The sequence below is a fragment of the Saccostrea cucullata genome, unplaced genomic scaffold, assembly GCF_032062105.1.
Source record: "Saccostrea cucullata isolate Sc308-1 unplaced genomic scaffold, CSIRO_AGI_Scuc_v1 ctg93, whole genome shotgun sequence".
Taxonomy (NCBI): domain Eukaryota; kingdom Metazoa; phylum Mollusca; class Bivalvia; order Ostreida; family Ostreidae; genus Saccostrea; species Saccostrea cuccullata.
In genome coordinates, this window is record NW_026935164.1 from 509343 (window position 1) to 527465 (window position 18123).

The 18123-nt window shown below is 33.5% G+C and overlaps 1 protein-coding gene across 1 annotated transcript; it reads right to left on the reverse strand.

Annotated features, from left to right (window-relative positions):
• Positions 1-506: 506 nt before the first annotated feature.
• LOC134242052 (fanconi-associated nuclease 1-like) lies at positions 507-17607 on the reverse strand. Its single transcript, XM_062724068.1, has 16 exons — positions 17505-17607; positions 13871-14593; positions 13399-13566; positions 12881-13021; positions 10502-10703; positions 10259-10393; positions 10074-10172; positions 9856-9990; positions 8689-8917; positions 8266-8427; positions 8010-8163; positions 7278-7474; positions 6860-6958; positions 6409-6537; positions 1576-1681; positions 507-1151 (listed from the first exon to the last, which is right to left on the reverse strand). Exons 2-16 carry the CDS (start codon positions 14583-14585, stop codon positions 1117-1119), a joined length of 2706 nt encoding a protein of 901 aa, XP_062580052.1. The 5' UTR covers positions 14586-14593; positions 17505-17607; the 3' UTR covers positions 507-1116.
• Between the last annotated feature and the right edge of the window lie 516 nt (positions 17608-18123).

An 18123-nucleotide genomic window follows, 5' to 3' on the forward strand; every position in this document is an offset into this window, starting at 1 on the left:
TCACTATTTCTTTATTATCTCCCGCACTACAAGGGCAAATTTTTGAAAGTTTGGTGAGGGCTTAATGACCCTTTCAAGCCCCCTACCCCTCATCCCTTAAAAACAACATAATTTTTTTCTAGAATGAATTCATACTTCTTTCATTTTTTTGAATATACATGTAGGAAGGGTTCATGGATATAGAAATGGTTATTTAGTGCATTGGCTTTACAGAAAGTATTATTATACTTTTGTACTAATGCTTTGAAACCTACTATTAAGCAGAAGGTCTTTGCTTTGCAATCCATGAACAAATTACTAAAGACAAGAATTGTTTTTAGTAAATGCTTGTTAAAACAGATTGACAGATGACCTTTTTTTTGGTTTGTCAGAGATTTTATTAGATACCATACACTATCAAGGAAACACTACATTTCATTGGCTAATTCACACATCCCCCGACCCATCCACTGATAAAGTAGCAAAAAAAAAACCAAGTAAAATCTTTTTTTTTAATTTTTGCTTTATCATGCAATATATAAAACACAAAAATTCTTTCAACAAATACAAAATAAATTCATGAATTATAATGCAACAGTGGCTGAACTGAGTTCAGAATGAGGTAACATTGAACATATTGAAAATCAGCAAATTATACTTGCATATTTAAGTAACCATCACAACCTTGCAATGAACACAACTTTTGTTTGTTATTTTAAACATTTTTTCCACATGGAACACAATTTAGTATCAGTACAGTTTAAATTTGATACATTCTAGCATCATGAACTGTTGTTTTAGATACATGTACTACTTTTCTCATCATGTGTTTTATATTTTTATTATTTCCCAGTTGGTACTATGCTGAGAACAGTACTTAGGAGCATATATGAGTTTTAGTTAATTTTTTCTTCAATTGAAACATTAATAAACAGAATATAACTTTGACTTGAATTAGCAGTCTGACACTTTGCTAAAGGATTGGCACAATACAGAGAAAGAACTGAGTTCCTTAGGTGTTCAAAAGTATAGTCCAATCAGAATTTCATGCATGAACAAAGGTTAGTTACCTCCTAAGGCAATGGGAATTAGTAAAGGGAGGTTATCTGCACAGTCAAAAGCTGTCTTATTCTTGCATTATCTGGAAGATTTCAATCTCTTTGATCCAACAGCTAAAAAGATAATATCATCTCCTTATTAGAAATACTGTAAATAAGCTTATTATATCTGGAATTTTGTGTACACTCCTTTAAAATAGCATAAAAATTGCAAAGTGAAAACCTAGAGTAGTAAGAGAAAACAAAATATGGTGATTTAATGAAAATCATGACAGATTTTACTACATTTTGTAATTATCCAAAATCTAACAAGCACAAATACATATAACTCAAATTTAGAGCAAAATCAACATTCAAAAAGGAACTTTGAATTTTTTTTTTTAAGTTCCAAATGAAATTCTGAAATACGACTCCTCATGCAATTTAACATTACTGATGTAAATCTATAGATATAATAATCAGGATCTGTATGTGCAATACACTTATGAAATTCTATAGATGACAATTATCTTTATTTTATAAAACCCTGAACACTGACCTTTGACATAGCAGACTTCAGCATCCACTCCTAGGGACACCAGATAATCTATCCACAAAATCTGTTTGTGTGAGAGTCTATCATTAGGACCTTTCACTTCACATATCTGAAGAAGGGAGATGTACATGAAAAATGATTTTGTTACTGGATTTCATTTTATAGTTTACTGAGGCTGATTGTCAACTTAACAGTTTCAAGTCATCCTGTACTTGTGAATGTAAATATATGTGTAAATAGAAGACATGCAATCTTTTCTAGTTTAATATAACAATTTATTTTAAAGTGGAATAGGATTTTTTTCTCTATTTTCATGAGTGCAGGGCACAAGAAATAATATCAAATCAAAGTACTGAAAGTACTGAAAACCACATGGAATTTGACTGTACAGTTGAATAACAAAAAATGCATTCAGTGATGATATGTGTAAGCATGCATATCTTTGTCCAATGTCATAGCGAAATTCAGACACACTGACTTTTTTTGTAAACTAAATGGAAAAACCAATAACAAGTGTGTCACAAATGTATGTTTCAAAATATCAACCTGAGATTTTCAGTTTGAAAGAAAAGTTCAATTTCAAAAATTTAATTGTTCCATTGGTGGCGTCAAATGTGCTCAGAACGAAGAAAAATATGTTGATGTTGCAAATTTAATTGTCTTTCATGCTTATTGACTCTGAAATTAGGTAACTGTAAAGCCTACTCAAAAAGAAAATAAAACAAGTAGAGCTTTTCAAAAAAGCTTACCGTCTTTAGCAACAATTTTAAATAGTAAACAGATCTATACTTCTTTTGAATTTCTTGATTTTGTATTTCTAAATAAGCTTTTTACGGGCATTAGCCCTACCACGTGTTGTCGCTCGGTATCTCCGTAAACGTTATTGATTTTTAAAAATATACCTACATGTATATACATAAAAAAAGAATAATAACAAATTGTAAAGCCTGCAAGCAATAACTATCAAATTTTATTTATAATGAAATTAAAGAGACCTTTTTATTTATCGCTGTAAAACACTTTTATCACTATAAAACAGTAAAAACGCTATGTTATTAAGAATTAATTACTGCTGATTTTGTTGTTCGTTTTGTCATTTTTTTAAGATTGGAATTGTACGAAAAATATATCATCAGAAAGTTATCTCCCTTGCCTTGAACAACGTTTATGAAATAATTGAAAATTTACACAAGCAATTTCTACCAATCACAAAAGAGAGGAAGTGCATAGACGATGTAAAAAACTTCAACTATTATACCGTCTTCCACAGGAAGACGGTAATGATAAAATTCAAATTCTTAAGATTAATTTATTTGGAGTTCTGTACAATCTAGTAGCTGCTGAGAAAAACGGATGGACGAGCAGAGAATTTGTAAATTAATTTAATTTCAGAGGGCTTCAGTTTCGTAGGCTCACTGCGGGTCGGCAGGTGTGACCTGTTATTGGGGATGCTTACTTCTCCAAGGCTCCGGAAATTTCAAGGATCCGTTTTTCATTTGAGACCGATCACTATTCATTAGTATTTTGATACAGATACTGAGTACATCTGTTTATTAATATTATGAACACACTCACAGGAAGAAAGACAAGTACACACAAGATTATAAAGTTTTAAGAAATGTACACTATTGACTTTAAATACAATAAATGTTCGAATTCTAAATGGTACATGACAATAATTAAAAGGTGTGTCACGATATATATAAAAGAACATATATATTTGGCAAATATTTAAATAATGTGACGTTTATAATCGTTTGTAATGATTAGACTGAGTACAGAATTTATCCCTGGAAACAAAGCTTTATCATCTTTTAAATAATTTCAATTAAAAGGAGAAGAAAACAAACGTTTCATTATGGAAATAATCTATAACTGTACAGCTTACAGATATATACATATATATATGTATATATATGTGTGAGCTGTTTAACTGTGTTGCTCAACACAGCAAAATACGACACATAACGATTAAAATTTTAATGCGACACATTTTTAAGGAACTCTTAAGAATATCATCCTGTCCTGAAGTTTCCGTATTTTTTCCTTTGCAATTCGGTAATTTGATAAAAAACATAATGTGTTTTTTGCCCCCGTATGGCAGCATAGCAAAGATTAAGCTTTTCTTAAATGCAAATTTTTAATTCGTAAAAAAGTAGGGTATTTCACTGGAAAACAATTGTGAAATTTGAAAGTTATTAATGTTGAAGTTTTTTTAATGAGTAAAAAATCTCCAAGGTCAAAGTCAATGTAATTAGTATCAAATGAAAGGTCTTTCCACATAAAATACTTATGTAGAGCATGAAAGTCCTAGCCCTAACCGTTCAGAAGTTATGGTCAACGTTCAATTTCTTGAAAAGTAGGTCAAACTCAAAGGTCAAGGTCAAAGTTATTGTTATCAAATGAAAGGTCTTGTCATAAGGATCAAATATGTAAAGTATGAATGCACTAGCCCTGAGTCTTTAAAAGTTATGGTCAAGGTTTTTTTTTTTAAGAGAAGTCAATACTCAAAGGTCAAAGGGTCAAGGATCTTCATATCCAATTCAAATCACAAGGATACATATATAAAGTAGCAAAAAATCCCTTTAAAAGTTATGGCCAATAAAGTTTTTTCACAAATATAAAACTACAAGGTCATGGTCAAAGGGTCAAGGTTGTTGGTGTCCAAGGTCTTTTAACAAACATTACATATGTGAAGTATAAATGTCCTGGTGACAACTGTTCAAAAGATATTGCCAAAGTAAAATTTTAAAATTTTTCTTATAAAAGTACCATCAAAACCAAGGTCAAGGTCAAAGGGTCAAAGTTATTGTTATCAAATTCTTGTCATAAGGATCAAATATGTAAAGTATGAAAGCACTAGCCTTTAGTCTTTAAAAGTTATGGTCAAGGTTTGCTTTTTTTAAGTAGGTCAATCTCCAAGGTCAAAGGGTCAAGGATCTTCATATCCAATGAAAGGTCTTCTCACATTGATTTAACATGTGAAGTATGAAAGCCTTATCTCATACCGTTCAAAAGTTATGGCTAAGGTTAAAGTTTTTTCACAAATACGGAAATCTACAAGGTCAAGGTCAAAGGGTCAAGGTTGTTGGTGTCCAGTAAAAGGTCTTTTAACAAACATTATATATGTGAAGTATAAATGTCCTGGTGTCTACTATTCAAAAGATATGTCCAAAGTAAAATTTTGAAATTTTCATCTAAAAGTAGGTCAAACTCCAAGGTCAAGGTCAAAAGGTCAAATTTGGTGGTACCCAAAGAAAGGTCTTGTCACAAGAAATACACATATGGAATATGAAAGTCATAGCTCCACTTAATCAAAAGTTATAGGCAAGGTTAAAGTTTTTGCGGACAAACAGAGAGACAGACAGACAGACACGACAAAAACTATATACCCCCGAAACTTCGTTTACGGGGGCATAAAAAAAAACTGACAAAAAAGTACAACAAATTTACTTTCAGAAGTGGTAATTAGTTTGATTGTATCGATCAGAATTTCCCCTGCTTTTCATAGCACGTGTTTTTACTTTTATCAATATGTATGACGAAAATAGTTGTACATCGAAATAGTGATTTATTTTAAAAAGTGTGCGCATATGTTCCTACATAAGTTTATTGAAAAGTAATTCAGTTGCGAATTTGATCTCGAAAATAGCGCGAAATTTTAGTACTTCACGTAAACTCTGCAACACAGTAAAATTTGAAATGAAGAACCCTGCAGATGTATTCAGTTTTTTTTTTTTATATATAAAGCTTTTTCATGTACTAGTATTACTTAAGTTAATTAAAGGGATGGCTAAATATTTTGGCAAGGAAAATGAAACTCGATCGAGAGATTCTCCGATGTTTTGCTGTCTGTAATAACCTTCAACCCCTTAAGCCAGTAATTAACCCGTACTTTCTGTGCCAGTAGCATAATTCGATCAAATATTTATTGTTCATGAGGGGTGCCTTATAATTAATCACAGGCACCTGAATTTTTCTCAGTAAGTCTCTAAATTAGCCAAATATCGAAACATTCTACTCCTCTATGTACAGATTAGATACACAAGGTGTGCAACGCCATTTTGACCCCCTGTTCAATTCAGGCTTCAATTTAACACATAAATCGGATATGCCAACTGGTTTTTGTGTAGCATTGGGTTCAAATATGATATTTCTCGCTATATATTTCTTCCTTAAGTTTAAATTCAACACGATGATAATGTTTTCAGCTAATCTTCATGCTGACTTCAAATTTCGTCACAGGGCCCGATCGCCATCAGCTGACTTCACGGAAATTTAATCTCGACACCAAATGCTCCTATACATAAAATTTTAAAATACAACAATAAATTTATTTCATTGACAAACAAAATCAGATAAAAATTAAAAACCGAAAGATTATGTTGTTTTGATAGTCTTGATTTTATTTAACATATGTTATATGTGTTAGAAACAAATCATTGGTAGAGGCTTTGTTGAAGTTTCTGTTGTCGATAGGTAGCGCCTTATGGAGGTTTCCGGTTGCCGACACATGCCATATAGCGGCTAGCGAAGCTAACCGCTTAAAAATTATTTCACAAGTAGAATAAATTCCAAATCAATCGATTGTGACATAATCATTAGATTTTTTTTGCTACCTTGTTTTCACCAGTTTTGAACATTGAAGCATGCAAGCTTGTATGTACACGTAGATTTTTCAAATAAGATAATGAAAAGTAATTTGTACTTTATCAATGACAATACATACATGCACATTTACCATCTTTAAGACATTGATTGGACTTTTTATCAAAAAGAGAAATCATTGAACTCATAATTGCAGTAGCTTTTGTTTAAAAACCAGTGTGTGCCCACCTTAAGAACACCTGTCTGTGGATTCCAGAGAGTGAGGTCAGGGAACCCTGACCGTGTGTGTCGGGGGTTCTTCACAAACCTCTCCAGCATTTGGGATAGAGTCCTACCTCCCATACACGACACCAAGCCCTAAAACAGGCATAAAGTACAAAATACTGTATACAGGGTTATTTTCGCCCCCTTGTTATTTTCGCCCTTTCACACTGTAAAACAAATTTGCCCCGTTTTAAATTTGCCCATTCGTGAGTTTTGTTTAAGAAATTATACTGAATATTTTGAATTCGCCCCATTTTAAATTCGCCCTAAAACAGGCATACAGTGTAAAGTACAAAATATAACATTCAATGTTCTTTCGTTAAAATTTTGAGTGGCTACTTCATTTTTCTTGCTTTTGCGAGCTAGATCTCACATGAGACCTCCATTTTCTATGATGATTTATCAGCCTCCTTACCTGTGCGTGACTGAGACATAAGAACCTCTCCCAGTTCAGACCTGTACACATCACTCCAAAGTGATTCTCCCACACAGAACCCATCATAGAATGCAGCTCCTGAAAAAGAGTAAAGGACAAAAAAATACCATAATATACATCTCATTACAAAGCCTAATTTATTTTCTTCAAACTTCTACATGTTCTATATAAAGGGTTGAAAGGAGATCTTTTTTTTCCAGAGATACATGTACCATATTTTTATTTACTGTAATAAGAGGCAAATCTACATTGTCATCTATAAAAATTTGTTTGAGTGAAGTTACATTCAGTGTGTTATCAATGTCTGTGCTTGACTAATTCAAAAAATAAATTCATGTAATCCACCTTAATGAATATCAAAATATATTTATAGGAATGTTCAAGTTAATCTACAAACCTCTACTGAAGCATTCTTGATTTTCTCAAGCTGTTGGTCAATGGCTGCTTGTCTGTTTGTGTAAAACAGTGTAGAGTACAAATCTAATGGGTGGGTCTGATAGCTGGAGTGAAACACATCAGGAACATCCATAAAAAGAATGTCCCAGAAAAACAGACCAAACAGGTTAGACAAAATGGAGCCCTCAGCATGTAAACCTGAAATTAAACATGGAATTTAATCAAAATGTGTCAAATTTATAACATGGATTACCAAAATGGGATTTCTTTTAATTTCCCTTTTTTCCAAGCTATCAAAGCATTTTCCATGCTGGGCCCCTTTAAACTTTAAGTAACTCAGGGGTGTGCAATTACCATCGCCCCACGCCCGGGGCTACCAATTGTAGAGGTCAGGCTATCTTAAATCTATACTGCATTAGCCCATGCTAGTAAATCTAAAAGGTCCCTTTCAAAATCTTTAATTCGTTTTAACCTATATGCATTGTGTTTTCCAGCGTCTCAGTGACAATTATAGTCCCTGACAATTACAAAGCGCAAACCATTATTTGTTTTATCTATTTCAACTTAAATGGGTTTTTTTTTAGCCTTTATGTTATACATGTATTGTTTTCGGTAGTTAATGGGCTAGTGACTGGCAACCTCGGGCCAGTAACTTTGTTACCGCCACTAGCACAACGGGCTAGTAATTTATTTTTGTAATTGCACACCCCTGAGTAACTAATAGCCTCAGTACCCTCTGGATATCCATTGTTCTTATAATGCTCCATGACCAGTTCCTCCACCCCACAGAATGTCAGCTTGTCCTCATCTCCGTCAGGGTCAGCCATGATAAACTTGTACCTCATTCCCGGCATGTTATCTGACAGTACAGTGCCCTCAATACATACCTAGAAATGACACATATAAAAATTATTCTTGCCTTTGCTCTTGTTATACATCTATTGGGTAAAGTAAGAAACTTCTCTTAGTTTTTATTTCTATTAGACTACCTCTGGTGTTGCTTTAACGCCTACATCTGGCAGTTTTTTTAGTCTGTCCTTGAACTTTGACTTTGGAGCAGTACATATTTTTTCTGCCCTCTGATACAGGGCCAGTCGTCTCCCTGCTGTTACTGTGTTATCTCTCAGTCCACTGGCTGCTGCCTCCAGGGCCTGTAAAGTTCACCAGATATCAATAAGCAATATTAACACAATTCAGCTACTTTACTCACTCTTATAAGCACATGAACCTTGAATCAATTCATATATTCAAGTTGTTTTTTTTAATTACATACACTGGTATTTACTGTTGTTTAAGGCTGTTATTGAAAAAACAATTATGATTCCAAATGGTTTTTAACCAATACAAATCATTTCTATTTGAATTACTTTGGTATTCATATTTGAACAATAACACTGATTAATAAAAAATACCTTTTCCTGGTTTTTGAGGTGAGCATCGTAATTAAGGGCGAGTCTCTCCCACCAGTGGCCCCTGTAGTCTGTACAATACACCTTCTGACCCAGCAGTCTCCTCAGCACAGACACCGCCTCTGTGTACTCCTTCCTCCTCTGCAGGAGTTCCACCCCTTGGTTGATAATCCTGGTGTACACACTTAAGGCTGTGAAGGGTCTCAGAAAATCTGGTAAAGTCTTATCATGGCTGAAATAGAAGGCATTGCAGTATAATCACACAGCATTACTCCTTGTACATGAAATATCTGAAAAAATGTACTTCAGGCTATTTTTTGTTCTTGGCTGAGGAGCCGATTCCTTTCGATAAAGTGGTTCATATCTATGAAAATATGCAAAATCAAAAATATATTTCTACATGTGTAAACCTTTAACATTTGCATGTTTCTATTTTTTTGTTTGTTAAAATTCTCTTACAAATACAATCATCAAATAAATGTTATACAAAGGCATATGCTTAGCCTGTTGATAAAAAGAGACATTAATAATATACTTTAAGGCCAAGATTCATTATTTCTGGAGAAACATCCAAAGTTAACAGGGTTTGATCATTTGAACTCTGAAGTGATTTAATTCAGCCAGAGTTAAAAGAAATGTAAGTAATTAGCATTTAGCAAACACCTAGCTAATGGCTATAGGTGTACTGTAAGCATGATGTTATGAGTGTGATCATAAAACAATCCAATAAAAAATCAATGTATTATTGGAGTTATCATATTATTGAATATATAAGAAAAATGGGAAACCGTCTATTAAATTTTATTTAAATTCTTGTGAAGAAATATTTGATCATGAAATAAATCTATCACTTACATTTCAATAAAATATTACATGCACATGAATTTCAGCAAACTTAAAGCATGCTTAACAAAAACAAAAGAAAAACACCAATACCAGATATCTCTGATGATGCTGTAGCTCTAGTGGCTTGAACTTACAATTTTTAGAAAAGTTACATTGGATCTGTAATATGTTTTGGAGTATTTACCATGTAATTACAATTATATTATCCTCAAATTATATATCTTAAAGTTTTTAAACTCTTAGCAAGTTTTATTGAAATCTGAAGAAAAAAAGTCCTGTATATATGTATACATTACAAAAATGAATTTCAGATTTTAGACATACTTAGCTATAGCACTTTCTTTCTTCAGATCTTGTACTCTCTCTTTTGCCTCCAGATATACTGAATATGCAGCTTCAAAATCATTTCTCTCAAGTCTGGCCCATAGATCAGCTTCCAATAAGCAGGCCTCAGAAAATCTACAAAACGAGTGAGCAAATGAGTACTATTTACTTTCAATATTTATTTTACCTAATACATATACAATATACATGGTCAATACCTCAACACTGAATCTCTGTCTTTAAATATTTTTGTCTCTCTGCTAACAGTGAAGGCTGGATACACTGTGTCCCCAATGTTAACCTGTAACATTCTGAATCTGAAAAGGAAATCATCCCAGATTTAGCTAAACAGAAGAAGTTTGTTCATGAAAGTAAATTTTTTCTCTGTATAAAGGAGACTTACAGCTGACTCTGCCCAGCATTAGCATTGTCGTCATCTAGAATTGTGTCCGTAAGAGAGAAGAGCATTAACATCCTCACGAAGACAAACCGCGGCTCCTCACACAAACAAACACACGGTCCTAGCTGCTTCTTCACCCTAAAAAAGGCATAAAATTATACTATCTCTTATCATTTCATCTTCGATTGTATGGACAACTTGATATTGCTTGATATGTTGCATTGTTATATGCACCACATTTTGTACCTTTTCAGCATGACTTGATAAGGATCAAGGCCTGACACTTTGAACATGGATCCTATGGTGTTTTCTTTACACTTCTTTAGCAGAGCTGGAATGATTTCCTTTTTGTTTGTGATAGAGGTTAGGTGGTATGATTTGGCAAATGACTTCAGATCTGGAGCAGACAGCAGATTGAGAGCTTTCTCCAAGTCTTCCAGGTCATTCTCTGTCAATTTAAAAAAAAACTTAAACATTGAAATAATCCATCTTTGGATCAAAGGATAGTACAAAAATTACTGACCTAATTTATGACTGAGATAAAAAAAAATTATCTATTCAATATTTATTGACTACTGTAAATCACTTTTTATTCGCGAGAACTTTATTTTCGCGTAATTACGCGAGGCATTGCGGTCGCGAAAATCTATTTCTCACGTATAAAAGTATTCCTTACGATTATATAGAGGAATAACAACTATTCGTGAAAATTATGTCTCGCTTACAATGAGTGAATGACAATGTCGCGAAAATAAGGTGTCGCGAAAATTTAGTGATCTACAGTATTACATACTACAGTATAGTAAAAACAGTGGTACTGCCCTTTTGTAGGACAAATAGATATAATTTGGTGAAATTTGATGTTAAAAATATAGTAATTGTTTAAAAAATATCATTTAATTATCTACAAAACTGCAAACCTTTTTTTTTTTGCCTTGTAAAAGAGCAGTACCACAGTAATCATGAACAAGAGGCCCAGGGGCCACATTGCTCACCTGAGCAATTGGCTAGGAAAAAGCACATATCAGATCAGAACTGAAAGTTTACTGAGGGATGGGGGGGGGGACTTGAATTTCAACCCCCAGGGGATCATGATTTGAACAAAATAGGATCTACACTACCTGAGGATGATTCCCTATAAATATCACTAAGCATGGCTTTGAAGTACTTGAAAAGAAGATTCCCTATAAATATCACTAAGCATGGCTTTGAAGTACTTGAAAAGAAGATTTTAAAGGTTTCCCTAATATTCCTATGTAAAACTTTTATCAGCCATTTGGCCCCACCCTACCCTCGGGGGTCATGATTTGAACAAACTTGAATCTACACTACCTGGGGATGATTCAACATGAGTTTCATCTTTCTTGTCTCAATGGTTCTTGAGAAGATTTTTCCTATATATTCCTATGTAAAACTTTGATCGGCCATTTTGGTCCCACCCTACCCCCGGGGCCATGATTTAAACAAACTTGAATCTACACTACCTGAGGATGATTCCACATGAGTTTCATCTTTCCTGGCCCAGTGGTTCTTGAGAAGAAGATTTTTAAAGATTTTTCCTATATATTCCTATGTTAAAATTTGATCGGCCATTTTGGCCCAACCCTACCCCCAGGGGTCATGATTTGAACAAACTTGAATATACACTACCTGAGGATGATTCCACATGAGTTTCATCTTTCCTGGCCCAGTGGTTCTTGAGAAGAAGATTTTTAAAGATTTTTCCTATATATTCCTATGTAAAACTTTGATCGGCCATTTTGGCCCCAACCTACCCCGGGGGTCATGATTTGAACAAACTTGAATCTACACTACCTGAGGATGATGCCACATGAGTTTCATCTTTCCTGGCCCAGTGGTTCTTGAGAAGAAGATTTTTAAAGATTTTTCCTATATATTCCCATGTTAAAATTTGATCGGCCATTTTGGCCCAACCCTACCCCCGGGGGTCATGATTTGAGCAAACTTGAATATACACTACCTGAGGATGATTCCACATGAGTTTCATCTTTCCTGGCCCAGTGGTTCTTGAGAAGAAGATTTTTAAAGATTTTTCCTATATATTCCTATGTAAAATATCGGCCATTTTGGCCCCAACCTACCCCGGGGGTCATGATTTGAACAAACTTGAATCTACACTACCTGAGGATGATGCCACATGAGTTTCATCTTTCCTGGCCCAGTGGTTCTTGAGAAGAAGATTTTTTAAAAATGCCATTAATTTTTCTCTAATTCATAATTATATCCCCTTGGAAAAGGGTGTGGCCCTTGATTTGAACAAACTTGAATTCCCTGTACCCAAGGATACTTTGTAGCAAGTTTGATTGAAATTGGCCCAGTGGTTCTTGAGAAGAAGATGAAAATGTGAAAAGTTTACAACAACGACGACGACAACGACAACAACGACGACAACGACAGACAACGAACAAATTTTGTTCAGAAAAGCTCATTTGAGCCTTTGGCTCAGGTGAGCTAAAAAGCTAATTGGAGTTATCAAAGAAACTCAGAGCTAGGGTCTAGGGATCCCCTCAGCAATAAAACTCTGTCTTACAAAAGACAGTCCTAGTACATTTTTTTTTTTAAATCATCTTTGAATATTTTAGCTCATTACTATAAATAACTGACCAGAGCTTAAGAAGCCTTCTCTTTTAAGCTCTTGAAACACATCTGTTAAATCATCCTTGATTCCTGGGTACTTGATCTGTTGCTGTGTCAACCATTTCCATTTTCTTCCAAATAACCTAACATATAACTTTTGAGCTGGTTCTGTAATAAGAAAAAGATTAGTCCTTAAATTCTTGATTTATTAAAATGATATATTAATACATAAGTATCTCTCTGGTAATTCAAAGTAAAATTGCGAAAGAAAGTATGGTATAAATAAAATGAGTAAATAAATACTCTTTAAAAAAAAAATCTGATTTCCTTATGAATCGAAAGTCTGAAACAATTCTTTTTTATATGTATTAAATTTCAACCTACATATCATGAAAATACATGTAATATCAAAAGTTTTCCTTGGTTCAAAGAGTCCAAGATAATAAAATTTGACTGCATTTCAAGCAGATGATAACATTTTTTTACTCAAACAGTTTCAGCTTCAACAAACAGTGAATGACTGGTACTTAGTACATTGTACTTACCTGTAAGTTCACCAAATACACTGACAAATTTCCTATCATCATCATTGAAGAGATTCAAATCATCTTCACAGGAGAGAATGGTGCTAATGATTGTTCGAAAATTTTCTAAATAATATGGGGTCTGAATTACATTCTCCTCATCCTCAGGCAAATCTGAATTACTGTTGCCTGAAAAGAAAATCATAGAATTTACATTGACACTAGCATTGACTAGCCAGAAAATTAGGTCATTTTTGATAGGCAATCACCAAAGATCTAAATGATATTTCATGCATTGTTAACTAAAATTAAGCAGTTTCAGTTTTTTCAGAAATTCACAGGGCCAAAAAAAGGACATAAGTGAATCTTGTTTTTTTCATAGAAATTTCAATTTTACCGTAGTTGTCAGGGCAAGACAGTTCTTCCAAAGCAAAAACCATATATAGTACATTTAAAAAGGATTATCAGTCTTAGTATAGAGCTAAAAACTAACTGTTGTCTTTTGGCAGTGGGGTAGATGTTCTAGAGTTTGTCTGTTCTTCATCAGTTTCACCTATTTTTCCTTTAGTCTCTGTTCTTTCAGATTTAAGAGGAGTAACATTAGGCACACTTTTATTTCTTTTTATTTTACTGACACCTTCCTGTTTCTCATCAGCAGTTTTGAATCTTTTCTCTACCAGGCTAGTTTCTTTACTGGGACATTCAGACTTCCGTTTTCTCAGTGAAAGTTTCTTTATGGAGTTTCCTTTAGTGTTTGAGCTGGATGCAGATAGCAGAGGTTCAACTTTTTTGGTCTTACCTGATTTTTCACACTCAATTCTATTATTTTCATTAATTTTGGAATGTACTTGATCAGTAGAAATTGTTCCTATCTCATTTAAATCAGCATTACTGCCTAATGTACATTCTGATGGGGAGTCTAATGTTTGATTATCTTCTTTGACTCTATTTTTCCTCAAGCTTAACCTTTTCACAGTATTTGATGTCTTTTCTTTAGACAAAAAGTAACTAGATGTTGTTTCAACAAAGGTTATCTGTATGTCTTCCTCTTCTTCTTTAGAGTTGGTGTCTGAGGTGGAAATGACTTCCGATTTGCATACTTCAGTTGCTAGCTGCTGCTTCCTAAACATTGAAGTAATTGTCTGAAATCCATGCTCTTTCCTCTTTTGTGGAGATTTTCCCTTTTTGTTCCTTGATTTTTCTTTCATAGCTCATTCTGAAAAATTAATTATTTAAATACAGGATAAACTTTTAACTTTCATAAAAAAAAGAACAACTGGCCTAATTATTTAAACTGCATTTCTTTTGTGTTCTAGTTATGTACAATGTATATAAAATGAAGAATATGATACCCTTTTTTCCAGACAAGATCCAAATGGATACAACTAAATGTAAAATTTTAGGGGGAAATTCTCCACATTAGGAAAGAAATACACTTAATTTCATTATACTACAATAATTGGGAATACAACAGTCCCTGAGTTTTATAAAAAATTAATTTATGCAAGGAGCTTAAAAGAAAAAAATAACCAATGCATCTCCCCTATAATGTCTTTCATTAAAATACTGCACTTTGTTTGCACACACTGCAGTTATGACACTATAACTCTCAAAAAATAATGATTCATTTGCTCAATTATCAATAGGCCCTGTCTGAAATAATACCACTGATGAGACTTTTGTCCACAAAGAATCTATCTGATAATTAGGAAATAAATTCTTTATTCAGGCCAAATCTAGGTTTTATGGGTAATTATTGACCCCAGGTTGTTTATACACCCTTCAGCCTTCAGCTTCAGGGCGTAGAAGAAAACCTGGGGTAAATCCCCATACACTCTTGATTGAACATGGATTGAACATGGATAACTTATATTATACCATAAAGTTAGGTATCAATATATTTTTACAGTTTTAAATTAATTTTCACTTAAATTATTCATATATGGTCGAGGGTCCTATAGTCGTGCGTGCCCAGTAGTCATGCACCATTTTGTTTGTTGTCAAAAGTTAGTCACGTGCTATGATATTACGTCATAAACAACTGATTTTCAAAGAAAAGAGAAGGAAGTGCTGTCTATAAAACAAAAAGTTAAATATGCGGAGGAAACATTTATTAATTTATCAAATAGACATAAACATCAATAAAAGCCGCCATTTTGCTAATACTCTTTTTAGAGTTTCTAAATAAACACTCTACCTGCACAGGGGCACCACCTATGGACACGGCGAGCACATGGCTAATTAGCATAATCATATGTGATGGGCACAGGGTATTTCATTTTTTCCTTTTGTCAAGAATTTTATAAGATTACTTAAGGAATCACTTTCTAGTTAGGAGGGTATGTCAGGGCATCAACAATAGTTGGAAACATGGGATAATTTGCATAACGGGCAAAGCCCATTATGCTTAAATTATCCCATGTTTCCCACTATTGTTGATGTCCCTGACATAGTGACAGACATACCCTCCTAACTAGACAGTGATTCCTTATATTTCCATTTCATTGTGAAATAAAATTATAGACTTAGACTTTAAAAATGTAGATGAATAGATTTAAATCACATGATGACTTCCATGCCAATTTCAATAGTCCTCGCCGACCGACGTCAAACACAAAGGCAGCCGCACGAGATTTACATGCATTTTTGGCCTCCTTAGCGTCAGAAACAGAGACAGATGTGCACGAGAATTGCATGCATATTAGGCCTCCTTAGCTCCAGACCTATCGACCTGACTAATTTACATTCCGGCAGAATTATCAAGAAATAAACTACCCCTAACTTTCAAAGAGTTATCACAGAGAAAAAAAATTAGAAATGGAAATATTTCATAAAAATGCTATAGTCCTTATACTGAAATTTGTATCCGGTAATTATTACGTAGAAATACTTGTAAATAAAGAGTGATGAAAAAATTATGACTTATTTTAGAAAAACAACCATAAACTTAATTAAATTAAATAAATTCTGAATATGATTGAATTGATCCTTGAAGAATAAAATCTTAGTCACCTGAAATTTGTTTTTATTTTGTTTTCATTTTTCTTGGCCCAATATCTGCTACATTCGAGCGCATGACTACTGGTCCAAAACATATATGGCCGTAAATCTTACTTGTTTTGTGCCCCGATAGTGAATTTAATAAAGCGCTTAGAAATATTTTTAATAACAAGAAAATTAGACAATTAGACAATAAGATAAAATATCAGATGAAATAACTATAATTTTCATTTAAATTGTACTTTGCACTGATTATCTCTTAAGCGCTGGACTACTGGGCACTCGAGGGTACAGTAACGGTCTTTATTTTTAACTTTGCAAGCAACTGTATTTCATGCTTCATAATTAATTGTAATAGTCAAGAAAAAATCCAAGAGAGAGATATTTTTTTCTTTTTCTTTAGTGTTGTGATATTCTTGTTGAATATTAAAAAAAAAATGTCCATAAAATTCGACAACACTTTGAGAAAAAATGTTGACTTTATCAGGTCCAGTCCAAAGACTATTTCTACCTACGTAGCTATTAATAGCTACCTAGGTATTTAAAGCTACCAAAGGTAGCTATTTTTACCTACTTTACATAATTTCTGCATTTTGCGACCAAATGAATAAACGGCGCAACATGGTGAATACCATATTTTTTGATACGGTCACACTAATGATGAATACGACAAAATTTTGGCGAAAAAATGATTACTTCCTGAATCGGCAATTTTAATCATTTGTGGCCAAATGCATGAACGGCGCAACATGGCGAGCACACAATTTCTTGATACAGTCACACTGATGATGAATATGACAAAAATTTGGCCAAAAAATGGAAACTTCGTATTTCATCAATTTTGCATAGAAACTAATGTAAATGGACTGGACCTGTTTATATAGCACTACTGCCAAAGGTTTGTAAGGTGTTGAGTAATTAGCTAATGAAGATGGCAGTGATGATTTTCCAACGAAATAAAAAATACATATGAAAGGAAATCTGAATTATTGTGATGAAATTGTGTTGATTTTACATTGCACAGTACATTTGGATGTACGATTTTTCAGTTGAAAAAATCTTCAATTCTACAATGTTTTGACAGAATGACATAAATATTTATCTGTTATGTAATTAAGATAACCAACCAAATTTTCCTTCGATCAATCGATGCAGTAGAGACGTATCTATTATACATCTCTGGATGCAGGCGACATGATCACCTCAAAATTTGTTTTTCGCACACAGGAAATCGATCGGGTGTACTAAAATAAAAACCAGAAAATCGGATTTTGGAATTCCGGATATTTTTAGCTCACCCGAGCAAAGGTCAAGTAATATTTTATGCAAGCATATCTCTATGACTATGTGGTGTTTTTATGCCCCTGTAAACGAAGTTTTGGAGAACACAGTTTTTGTGAATGTCGTGTCATTTCGTCTGTCTGTCTAGCTGACTCTCTGTCTCTCTGTTTGTCCGCAAAAACTTTAACCTTGCCCATAACTTTTAATTTAGTGGAGCTAAGACTTTCTTATTTCACATGTGTATTCCTTGTGACAAGACCTTTCTTTGGGTACCACCAAATATGACCTTTTGACCTTGACCTTGGAGTTTGATCCACTTTTACATAAAAATTCAAAACTTTTACTTTGGCCACATCTTTTGAACAGTAAACATCAAGACATTTATGCTTCAAATATGTAATCTTTGTTGAAAGACCTTTCATTGGATACCAACAACCTTGACCTTGGAGATTTCCGTACTTTTGA